At 45.9% G+C, this 12,755-nt stretch overlaps 2 protein-coding genes across 2 annotated transcripts; one reads left to right on the forward strand and one right to left on the reverse strand.

Annotated features, from left to right (window-relative positions):
* Positions 1-673: 673 nt before the first annotated feature.
* On the forward strand, positions 674-1,529 carry LOC123129535 (uncharacterized). Its single transcript, XM_044549664.1, has one exon. It carries the CDS (start codon positions 770-772, stop codon positions 1,271-1,273), a length of 504 nt encoding a protein of 167 aa, XP_044405599.1. The 5' UTR covers positions 674-769; the 3' UTR covers positions 1,274-1,529.
* A 1,100-nt stretch (positions 1,530-2,629) lies between these two features.
* On the reverse strand, positions 2,630-3,617 carry LOC123129524 (NDR1/HIN1-like protein 26). Its single transcript, XM_044549660.1, has one exon. The coding sequence runs from the start codon at positions 3,476-3,478 to the stop codon at positions 2,786-2,788; it is 693 nt and encodes a 230-aa protein (XP_044405595.1). The 5' UTR covers positions 3,479-3,617; the 3' UTR covers positions 2,630-2,785.
* Positions 3,618-12,755: the final 9,138 nt, after the last annotated feature.

A 12,755-nucleotide genomic window follows, 5' to 3' on the forward strand; every position in this document is an offset into this window, starting at 1 on the left:
ATAGATGTCTCATGTCTCGGTACATTTTTTATAGTCTGTAGCAGCGTATAGGCTATAATTTTAAGTCCACCAGATCATTGTTTATCCGGTGACGTAACACGACCATCTTACTAGTTAACTATAAAAAAATCAACCATATGACAATACAATGTGATGTGCATAAAAGGTCTACGTCATGTATAGTTGTTGAATCATCACAATATCTAAGTTTATCTTGTCACACATAATTTTTAAACACGGTACAAATGCAGACACTCATACATATACACATACACTCATCTTTATAAACGCACGCACAAGTCTTACCTTTATGAGCATTTTCCAGAGGCTGAGTCGACACATCATCTTAAGATTAACGAGTCGCCACAAACGCCTTCGTACATGACGGAAACGTTATCCCACTAAACGCAAACGGCCGAAAGGCCTCATAAAATGGGAGAACCAATGCTAATTCTAGGACTTGAACTCCATACGTTAAGGATACGTTGTCCTCTTAATCATCCAAGCAATTAACTAATTAGTGAAGTGAAAAGTGTTTTCTCGCACCATTGAAAAGACAAAAGTTTTCTCAACTAATGACGAGCAAAGTACAAAACGTTGCACGGCACAGTTCCTCCATGTCATCGTTCTTGTTAGCAGGTGCGCCATCAGATTAGCTAGCATGTGGACCCTCTGTCTTAACACCGTCGCATCTCCAGATCTCTTGTGAAACCCAACGACCTCAAGCTAACCCCGAACCCGAAGCCACCGCTCAAGAGAAAAAACAACAATGAAATCCGCGATGCTTCCCCTCCTCCTTGTGCTCCCCCTGCTCGCCGTCGCCGGCCCCGCCGCCGCGAAGCCGACGGCCTACGAGGCGCTCGCGGCCTTCGACTTCCCCCCGGGCATCATCCCCGAGGGGGTCGTCTCCTACACCCTCGACAACGCCACCGGCGACTTCACGGCGCACATCAACTCCTCCTCCACCTGCGAGTTCTCCATCCAGGGCTCCTACTCGCTCCGCTACAAGCCCGACATCAGCGGCCGCATCTCTGTCGACCGCCTCACCAACCTCCAGGGCGTCACCGTCAAGGTCCTCTTCTTCTGGCTCAACATCGTCGAGGTCACCCGCAGCGGCGACCAGCTCGGCTTCTCCGTCGGCATCGCCTCCGCCGACTTCGGCCTCGACAACTTCCTCGAGAGCCCCACCTGCGGCTGTGGCTTCGACTGCAACGACCTCCTGCTGCCGCAGTCCGCCGCCGAGTCGAGCCTGCGCCTGCGAGGTGCGTTCTAGGATCCCCACCGAGCTCTCTCACAAAGTCACAAGTGACAAGCGCCCCTTCAAAATTCAGCTAGTTCTTGGATGGATATTCTTGCTCTTGTTGCTGGAAGATACGAAGGGGCTAGTAGTATTTTCTAGTGATGTTCCTGTTTTAGATGGACCAACAATTTCAGGACTCGATTTCGATGGGTCCGTGTGTGAGTGCTGTACTGTTTCAGAAAGTTTAGAGTAAAACACTTGAGATCAATAAAAGTTTCATATTCCTAAATACCTGTGATCTAGTTCATGTTCTGCGTCTTCCATTTTGTGGCATACTGATTAATCAGGCAGTTCTTTTGTGAAATGGAATTCTTCTATTGAATCTTTGCAAACATATCAAGCTGATACATACGCCCAACGAAGAAGTTCTAGCTCCTGGCTTCTGCATCCATGATTAATCTTCTATGTATTCATGTTCTGTGCCCTTCATTTTGTGGCATATTGATCAATCAGGCAGTTCTTTCTTTGAAATGGAGGCCTCTAGGCCTCTTACTGAATCTTTGCAAGCATATCAAGCTGATACATCCACAAATCAAGTGCTAGCCCCCCATCCACGATGCATACAGAATTACAGACCATAAAAGTACAGCCAACACATACTTGGAACAAACCAGCTGATACAAATTCGCTGACAGAATGATGAAAGAAAAACCGAATGGCAAAATCACACCCAGTACATATACTGTGAGAACAAACCTGCTGATGAAGAGTTGCTGCTGATATCAAAGTGCTAACAGAAAGATGAAAAATTAACTGAAATAGCAAAATCACTCAGGATGCCATGAATCAGGCAGGCTGGAAGGTCGAAGCTGTTTCTTCGATCCTATGTATAAATAGTGTGCTAACTACTACTATTTGGTCACTACAGGGTGCAAGGTATTGTAGCTTAAGCTTGAGATTGTTTGTTGAGGCTCAATAACTTCCATTTTCTTATGAGAGTAGTATATTCTTCTCGTCTGCTAAGACAGAGAGCTGGAATGAGTTGTGCTTAGACAAGGACTACAATAAATGTGATCTTGGAGGGGTCCTTATGAATAATAACTACATTTCTGGTACAATGAATTGCTAAGGGAATGCATTCAATCTTGAGTTTTGCAGAGTATTTGTTTTGTTTCTGTTTCTAGTATAGTCACAAGAAAAGGAGTTGTGATGGAAATTGGTTTCAGAAACCAGGGGCAGGCATCGCTTTCACAGGTTGTTTTTGCTACCCTAACTGTTATTACAGATAAATGTGTCCAATGATTTTCTTCTTCAGTTATTAACCTACCTAAATATGGTAACCAGTAGATGTTCCCAGGCCCTTGTTTGTTTGTTTGGTTTTCAGACATAAACAGAGGAATCGCGCGATAATTTTAGATTGCTGTGAATGGTTTACTTGGGTTTTACTTTACATAAAAAAAATACATCCAAAATAGTTTCGTACTGCTATACATCCTTGAAAATTTGATGCAACAAAAGAAGATGAAAAGAGCATCCAGATTCCAATCACGTTGATGTTGTGCATCTCCTATCTACGAGAAATCCAGAGGGAGGCGCGGTGAGCTCCAGGTCACAAATGGCAGTCATCCGGTAGGTGTAGTGCCAAGACCAGAACCTTTCCCGGACCTTGAAGGTCCCTCTGATGGTGAAGAGGATCTTGTTGCTCTTCATCTGGTTCAGCAGCTCCACGGCCACCTCCGGCGGTAGCACGACCTGGCTAGACAGCATGTGGACGCTGAGGACTGTGAACTGCCCCCGCCGCTGCGCAAACGACGGCAGCGCCTGGGCCGACACCAGCCTGCCCCGAAAGAAGAGCTCGACGGCGCCGGACTGGATCACGACGCCGATCTTGCGGTTGGGGTTGGAGATGTTGGCCGTCAGCGTCATGTCGCCGTTGAAGTAGGGCGGGGGCGAGCCGATGTAGACGCTGTTGAGGGCTGCGTGGGCGACGTCGAAGGACGGCGTCCTTGGCTTCACCGTCAGGAAGACGACGAGGATCACCAGGCCGGCGAGGATGAGGAGGACGCTGAAGGCGAAGCAGACGATGGCAGCGCACCACATCGCGGGGCTGGTCCGGTGCCGTGGCTGCAGGATGATCTTGGGCGGCGGCGGCGGCTCTGGCTCCTGCCGCTTCATGCTGATGATCTTGGTGACGATGGTTCTTGGAGACAGGAGGTGGTATGGAGTAGGAGTACCCATTGATCCCGAGCAGCAGCAACCAATCACAAAGGAGCGCACCGGGAGGAGAGGAGAGGAGAGGAGAAGAAGCCAAGCGAGTAAGGTGTCCGAACGGGAAAGCAAAAGGGAAGGACGAAGTAATAATGGAGGTAAAAGTAGGCTATGCTAATGCAAAATACAGAGGGAAGGGAAAAAGAAGAAGAAGCTTTTGGAAAAACAGTGGATGCGGGCCTGGCCTGCCATTCATTGCCTCTCGGCTCCATTTTCGCCGTTGAAAAGTGGGAGCGAAGGCAATGTGACTGGGGCCTGCTTTATACTACCACAGCAAAGCATATTTCGAGCTGTGCGAAATAAAGTCAGTCTCGGTTATTGGCCTCCTTTGATGTTTTCTGGAATTGCTCTACTCTTCCTTCCACTCGGTTAAGCAAAAAACTCCATCTTGAGGCATACTGTCTGTGGTAAGAGGCAAAAGTCATCTTCTGCCCGCGAGCTCATCTGAGCCGAACAGTAAAATTCAAAAACAAAACGTTTTAAAAAATTCTGATTTTCTTTTTGTGTGCAAACATTGACAAAAGTTCTCGGTGCTTGCAAAATTTCATCAAGAAATGACATTTATAGAAGTCGTGGTAAAAAAGCAAAATCAGCACTTCAAAATGTTTTCAAAAATAACACTTTTGGAGCGTCAATTTTGTTTTTTTCTATGATCTCCATGAATGTTATTTCGTGATGAAATTTTGTGAGCACTGAGAATTTTTGTCAATGTTTGTACAATTTTACTGTTCACCCGAGAAACACCACGTCCGGTAAGAGGCAACTACTGTTATGACGCGTCACCATCAATACTGATTTCTGCAATCTTGTGCATAAAGTTCAAGTTTAATTTTCGTGTATGTGAGAAACTGAAAATGTGCGCGGCCTGGTGCGCGGCCTCGGGATCGGCGTGGACGCCGGAGCGGCGGTTTCGGTCTTGGTTGTAGGGTGTCGGCTACGGGTTGCTTGGGTGACGGAGCCGGCGGCTCGGCTGGAGCGCGGCCCTGGGGTCGGCGTGTGTTGATGGTGCCCTGTTGAGGGCATGTGTTGTAACGGTTTTCGTCCAGGTTTCCGTTAATTAATCGAGCAACTCTCTTCTGCTTAATGTATGAAAGTGGCAAACCTTTTGCCTTGTTTCAAAAAAAAAAGAAACTGAAAATGTTTACTACCCCGGCCGGCCGTGAGCGGGAGCAGATCTGGGAAGAGAAGCCCGCACAAGTTGCTTAACCTCGAAGGATGGTGGCACTAGCAGTACCGTCGCCCCTTGCAATATCCAGATGTCAGCCTGCCGCACGGCTAGCATCTGGACCCGCAAAGGATCCCCATTCCGGCGGTGCCGTGCTCGGCGAGGGCGCACGCCGAGGACGTTCGCCGGCGGCGCGAGCTCCTGACACTGGATCAAAGCGCAATGCATGCATACGCGCCAGACTCCCCCAACTAGGAGCGCCTAGGCTGGGCCGGTGTCGGCGTTCATCGACCTCTTCGGCCCCCGGGAGAAGGAGGACGACGACAGCAGCGCCATTTTTTTTCTTAAGTATTATTAATGTTTAAGCGGACTTTGGCCGGCAAGTTGACCGGTCATTTATGTTTAATTATGCTTATTTCGGTTGCATGCCTACGGAGTTTTTCTTAATGTCGCTTGTAAATTTGGGTCTGCCACCCATTGTGCGTACCAACCGACCTAAATGAAAAAGCGGACATGCATGTCCTCTCGGCCGGCCTAAATGGACAAAACGTGTGTCCATTTAGGTCGCCGCATTGGAGTTGCTCTTAGCTTCGCCACCCACGTCGCTCGTGCGGAGCGATGCCAGCCATACGAGGATTAGACTTTGACCGGTGAGGTAAGAATAGGATTAAAGATTCAGACATGAGAGCCAGATTCCTCAGAATTTTGTAGATTAAATTATTTTTAGAAAAATGAGATGCGCGCTTAGCTGAAAGTGCAAAGAGGGACCAAGGGGATGACTGACCGCTCCCGCGACCCAGGAACCACCCACCGCCGCCACGCCACTCCTTCCCTCTCTGACGCCCTCCCCATGCCGCAACGCCACCGCGGATCTGCATTTTCGGCTCCTTGCCGTGGCACGCCTACGGGACTGCAAGGGCCGGGATTTCCCCTTCCCTTCGTCTACGAGGCGTTCCCGAAGAAGCTTTATTTGATCCAGTCGGTGCCACAGGAGGAGTTGCTGGCGACGAGGGAGCGAAGGTGGATGGAGAGAGTGTAGCGGATCTGCAACGACTCCTTCTCGTGGCCGCAGTGCGAGAAAGAGTGGAGGGAGGCGAAGGAGGTCGTGGAGGTGGAACCAGATCCGGTGCTCAGATCCAAGAGAGAGAGATATGTGCAGACTTGCAGAATCAAGGCAAATCGTGAGATGAACAATTTTACGAGGAGGATCTATTTTGAGGGAACACCTGTGGAGCAAGAGCGGATGTTGTCGTTCCTAGCCTCGCCGATGATGTTGTTCATGCACTAGGCGAGGGGAAGAGGGGAGATCCAACGACTTGAGGAGGAAGGCGCGGTGGATTTGTTTCGTTGGGTGCGCCCTACAAGCATCCCACCATTGCCGGAACCAGTAGATCCTCTTCCTTACTTGTCACCCGAGATCTGACTGGTTCTAAAGGTATGCAATATGTTGCAGATGGGGATGGGACTGGCTCAAAGGACAAGCAGATTACATTAGATCTTGAAGGTCATGGGGAGATAGGTAGGGGTGGATATCCTGGTTACTTAGAAGATGTTCGTCCTTGGGGTAGATTTTGGGCTCTTGAGCAAATTGAAGAAGAAGATGAAGACAATTAGGAGGAAAATGAAGCCATTTTGTATCCTTATTTGGTTAATTTTGCTAGTGTGCTCCTTGTGCTAAGAGAGACACGACAAAGAGAGGCAAAGAGAAGCAGAAGGTCACTGGGGAATGCAACAAGGGTGTTGTCAGGCAAAGCTGTGATCAAAATTTAGTGGAGATTGAGATTCCCAAATTCAAATATGTAAGTGCTACATCTTGTAGTAGAACTGATAGTATTTTGCCTATCAATTGCGGTTCAGTTCATGATGGCCGCTAGTACCAAATTGTTGATGGAAAATCAGTGGATGTGGGTGTAGGTTTAGAGCCTGACTAGGTGCAGACGGGATGTGGTGGGAGGGATCGCCGTCGATCAGTACGTAGCTTGATCAATGTGCCACTCCCAACACGGTCGTTAGCACGCCGGGAAGGGAACTCCGGTGATGATTTTAAATTTAGGGGGAACTTTTTTGTTTCTATTCGTACTTTGGACAGGGTTGGGCCAATTGGTGGGGGATTGGGACAGGTAAATGGAGATAACTTGGGGCCCAAAGTTGGGAAAGTTTTATTACAACCTGGCCGGAGACTGGTTGTTAAACCTAACCACTTCTTGTGCTCCAGGGTTTCCCATTTGTTGTGCTCATCATCCTCCGTTGCCACGGTAGGTAGCCAAGGTCTGGGTGTGGAGATCGCCGGTCGTATTGGTCCTGGGCGTGGAGGTGGTGGAATGGTGAAGGAGGTGGAGGAAATTGGAGACCTAAGCAGGGCTACGGGAGAGCGCTACGATCAAGGTCCTCAAGTTCGCCCCCGACCACCATTCAAAAACTTCCAAGGTAATTAGTGCTACTTCTTGAGCTTGCGTTGGTTTTTTCCCTTGAAGAGGAAAGGGTGATGTAGCAAAATAGAGATAAGTATTTCCCTCGGTTATAGAACCAAGGTATCAATCCAGTAGGAGGCACAAGCAAGTCTCCAATCTATGCACCTACACAAACAATTTAACACTTGCACCCAACGCGATAAAGGGGTTGTCAATCCCTTCACGGTCAATTGCAATGGTGAGATCTGATAGAGATAGATATAAAAGATAACTAAAACATAAAACAAAATAAAAGTAAATAAATTGTAGCAAGATGTTTTTGGGTTTTTTGGTTTATAGATCTGAAAATATATAAGGGAAAATAGACCCGAGGGCCATAGGTTTCACTAGAGGCTTCTCTCTTGAAGGCAAATAATACAGTGGGTGAACAAATTACTATCGAGCAATTGATAGAAAAACGCAAAGTTATGACGATATCCAAGGCAATGATTATGCATATAGGCATCACGTTCCTATAAAGTAGACCGAAGCGATTATGCATTTACTACTATTACTCCACACATCGACCGCTATCCAACATGCATCTAGAGTATTAAGTTCATACAGAACAGAGTAACGCCTTAAGTAAGATGACATGATGTAGAGGGATAAACTCAAGCAATATGATGCAAACCCCATCTTTTTTATCCTTGATGGCAACAATACCATACGTGTCTTGCTAACCCTACTTTGTCATTGGGTGAAACCACACAAGATTGAACCCAAAACTAAGCACCTCTCCCATTGCAAGAAAAATCAATCTAGTTGGCCAAACCAAACCGATAATTCAAAGAGAAATACAAAGATATCAAATCATTCATATAAGAATTCAAAGAAGATTAAAATAATATTCATAGATAATCTGATCATAAATCCACGATATATCGAATCTCGACAAACACACCGCAAAACAATATTACATCGAATAGAACTTCAAGAACATCGAGGAGAACATGGTATTGAAGATGATAGAGAGAGAAGAAGCCATCTAGCTACTAGCTATGGACCCATAGGTCTATGGTAAACTACTCATGCTTCATCGGAAGGGCAATAGGGTTGATGTAGATGCCCTCCGTGATCAAATCCCCCTCTGGCAGATCACTGGAAAAGGCCCCAAGATGGGATCTCACGGGAACAGAGGCTTCCGGTGACGGAAAAGTACTTTTGTGGCCACTTCTGGTGGTTTGGGAATATTTGGGAATTTATAGGTTGAAGAATAGGGTTAGGGGAGCTCCAGGGACCCATAAGGCAGGTGGCACCCTCCCTAGGGCACGCCCTGCACCCTTGGTGTTGCCTCGTGATGACTCACAAGTGCAGGGGATCTATCGTAGTCCTTTCGATAAGTAAGAGTGTCGAACCCAACGAGGAGCAGAAGGAAATGATAAGCGGTTCTTAGTAAGGTATTCTCTGCAAGCACTGAAATTATCGGTAACAGATAGTTTTGTGATAAGGTAATTTGTAACGGGTAACAAGTAACAAAAGTAAATAAGGTGCAGCAAGGTGGCCCAATCCTTTTTGTAGCAAAGGACAAGCCTGGACAAGTTCTTATATAGAGAAAAGCGCTCCAGACGACACATGGAGTATCGTCGAGCTAGTTTTCATCACACTCATACGATTCGCATTCGTTACTTTGATAATTTGATATGTGGGTGGACCGGTGCTTGGGTACTGCCCTTCCTTGGACAAGCATCCCACCTATGATTAACCCTTATTGCAAGCATCCGCAACTACAAAAGAAGTATTAAGGTAAACCTAACTATAGCATGAAACATATGGATCCAGATCAGCCCCTTATGAAGCAACGATAAACTAGGGTTTAAGCTTCTGGCACTCTAGCAACCCATCATCTACTTATTACTTCCCAATGCCTTCCTCTAGGCCCAAACAATGGTGAAGTGTCATGTAGTCGATGTTCACATAACACCACTAGAGGAGAGACAACATACATCTCATCAAAATATTGAACGAATACCAAATTTACATGACTACTTATAGCAAGACTTCTCCCATGTCCTCAAGAACAAACGTAACTACTCACAAATCATATTCATGTTCATAATCAGAGGGGTAGTAATATGCATATAGGATCTGAACATATGATCTTCCACCGAATAAACCAACTAGCATCAACTACAAGGAGTAATCAACACTACTAGTAACCCAGAGGTACCAATCTGAGGTTTTGGGACAAAGATTGGATACAAGAGATGAACTAGGATTTGAGAGGAGATGGTGCTGGTGAAGATGTTGATGGATATTGGCCCCCTCTCGATGAGAGGATTGATGGTGATGACGATGATGATGATTTCCCTCACTCGGAGGGATGTTTTCCTGGCAGAACAGCTCCGCCCGAGCTCTAGATTGGTCCCGCCAAGGTTCCACCTCGTGGCGGCGGTGTCTCGTCCCGAAAGCTTGCTTATGATTTTTTCCAGGGTAAAATTCTTCATATAGTAGAAGAGGGGCACCAGAGGGCTGCCAGGTCGCCCACGAGGCAGGGGGCGCGCCTCCCACCCTCGTGGACAGTGGGTGGCCCCCTATGGTATTTTCTTCGCTCAGTATTTTTTATTAATTCCAAAAATAAGTTTCTGGAGTTTCAGGACTTTTGGAGTTGTGTAGAATAGGTCTCTAATATTTGCTCCTTTTCCAGCCCAGAATTCCAGTTGCCGGCATTCTCCCTCTTCATGTAAACCTTGTAAAATAAGAGAGAATAGGCATAAGTATTGTGACATAACGTGTAATAACAACCCATAATGCAATAAATATCAATACCAAAGCATGATGCAAAATGGACGTATCAACTCCCCCAAGTTTGGACCTTGCTTGTCCTCAAGTAGAAGCCGAAATTGAAAAATATGTCAACATGTTTAGAGATAGAGGTGTTGTAGGACCTTGAGAAGAGGTGTCTAGAGGGGGGGTGATTAGACACTAAGTACCAAAGTTGCAGTTTTTAACCCTTTTAAAGTTTAAGTGGAGTTTAGGCACAAGTTTAATATTCACAACACATATCAAGCAAGCATGCAAAGAGTATATGAGCAACGGAAAGTAAAGCATGCAACTTGCAAGAATGTAAAGGGAAGGGTTTGGAGGATTCAAACGCAATTGGGGACACGGATGTTTTTGGCGTGGTTCCGATAGGTGGTGCTATCGTACATCCACGTTGATGGAGACTTCAACCCACGAAGGGTAACAGTTGCGCGAGTCCACGGAGGGCTCCACCCACGAAGGGTCCACGAAGAAGCAACCTTGTCTATCCCACCATGGCCGTCGTCCACGAAGGACTTGCCTCACTAGCGGTAGATCTTCACGAAGTAGGCGATCTCCTTGCCCTTAAAAACCCCTTGGTTCAACTCCACAATCTTGTCGGAGGCTCCCAAGTGACACCTAGCCAATCTAGAAGACACCACTCTCCAAGAAGTAACAAATGGTGCGTTGATGATGAACTCCTTGCTCTTGTGCTTTAAATGATAGTCTCCCCAACACTCAACTCTCTCTCATACGATTTGGATCTGGTGGAAAGAGGATTTGAGTGGAAAGCAACTTGGGGAAGGCTAGAGATCAAGATTCATATGGTAGGAATGGAATATCTTGGCGTCAACACATGAGTAGGTAGTTCTCTCTCAGAAATAGGATTCTGGAAGTGTAGGTTTAGTCTGATGGCTCTCTCCATGAATGAAGAGGAGGTGGAGGGGTATATATAGCCTCCACACAAAATCTAGCCGTTACACACAACTTGCCAAATTCGGTGGGACCGAATTGAGAAACTCGGTCAGACCGATTTAGCAAATTTAGTGACTGTTAGGATTTTCGGTGGGACCGAAATGCAACTCGGTAGGACCGATATGGTTAGGGTTAGGGCATAATGTAATCTCGGTAAGACCGATTACACAAACTCGGTGAGACTGATTTTGGTAATAAGCTTTCCAGAGAGTTGGTCAGGCAAACTCGGTTGGACCGATTATCAAACTCGGTGGGACCGATTTTGATAATAAGTCAACCAGAAAGTTTGCATTGTAATCTCGGTAGTACCGATTGCTCAAACTCGGTGAGACCGATTCTGGTAATGGACATACACAGAGATATTACAATCCCATCTCGGTGAGACCGAGATCCCTATCAGTGAAACCTATTTGCCTAGGGTTTGTGGCAGTGGCTAAGACATCCAAACTCGGTGGCGCCGGATAGGAAGAATCAGTGGGGCCGAGTTTGACTTTAGGTTTAGGACATATGTGTGGAAGTGGGAAAGTAGTTGAGGGTATTTGGAGCATATCACTAAGCACTTGAAGCAAGAGGCTCATTAAGCAACACCTCATCCCTCCTTGGTAGTATTGGCTTTTCCTATAGACTCAATGTGATCTTGGATCACTAAAATGTAAAATGAAGAGTCTTGAGCTTGAAGCTTGAGCCAATCCTTTGTCCTTAGCATCTTGAAGGAGTTCCCACATCCTTTAGTCCATGCCACTCCATTGTTGAACTTATCTGAAATATACTGGATAAAAGTGTTAGTCCAACAAGAGATATGTTGACATTAATTACCAAAACCACCTAGGGAGCACTTGTGCTTTCAATCTCCCCTTTTTTGGTAATTGATGACAACATACATCAAAGCTTTAGGTAAAGATTTAAGAAATAGCAAGTAAAGCTTTGGAAAGACATGTAACAAGCATAGGCTCCCCCTACATGTATGCAATCATGTGAATATGAAATATGGAAGCATGTGAGAGCATAACCATGATAGAACAGGCAATGTGTTACATGTATCTTGGCCATATGCATTAGAGCAAAAAAAATATTAAAGGAAATACCTTCATGCCCATGAGTCCTTCTTGCAAACAGTATGTACTATCAGCAAGAATTCCTCATACACATGATTGTGATGCATATACTTACCTTGTAGTCTTGAGTTGACTTAGGATGAAATGAACCTGCGTAAACAAGGTTAGATAACACAGATACATCTACTAGCCAGAGCAAACAGAAGAAACCACAAGAATACCAAGACTGGGATGACATGTAGAGAGTGAGTACTAAGTACTACATTGGATTAGACATGTCCCCAAGAGTAAAGGTATGCAATGAATTTGAATGATTTCTTTCCCTTAGATGTCTTGCTCCCCCTGAATCTAGCATGGGATACTGGGGAACAGAAAATCAGAGCTGAAAGATATAAATGAACAGAGCTAATGCAAGCTAATGCAAATAAGCACATATGAACATGTCTTTCCCCTCAAGAAGACATGTGTCATCTCTCCTCTTGAACACCAAGCATCTGGGATCCTTGAGAAATACTTTCTACTAGTATTCTCTCCCCCCGGGAGATCTCTCTCTCTCCCCCTGAAGGATCTCTCTCTCTCCTTCTCTAATGTGATCTCTTTAAGTGATAAGCTTTGATGTGATCTCTCTCTCCCCTTTGACATCAATTTCCAAGAAGGGCTTGATAAAGATGTAATCTCTCTCTCCCTCTGGAATTTGTCGTGAATGGGTTTGATCCTTGAGTCACAACATAAAGCAATGATTAAAAATGTGATGCTTGTAGAGGACAAGATTCATCGAGTGGAGCTGGATCAGAAGAAACACATAATAAGTGGCAAACTATTTTCCTATTGTGAAATCAGTGGCACCGAGTGGTATGCTT

The sequence above is a fragment of the Triticum aestivum genome, chromosome 1B, assembly GCF_018294505.1.
Source record: "Triticum aestivum cultivar Chinese Spring chromosome 1B, IWGSC CS RefSeq v2.1, whole genome shotgun sequence".
NCBI classification, from domain to species: Eukaryota; Viridiplantae; Streptophyta; class Magnoliopsida; order Poales; family Poaceae; genus Triticum; species Triticum aestivum.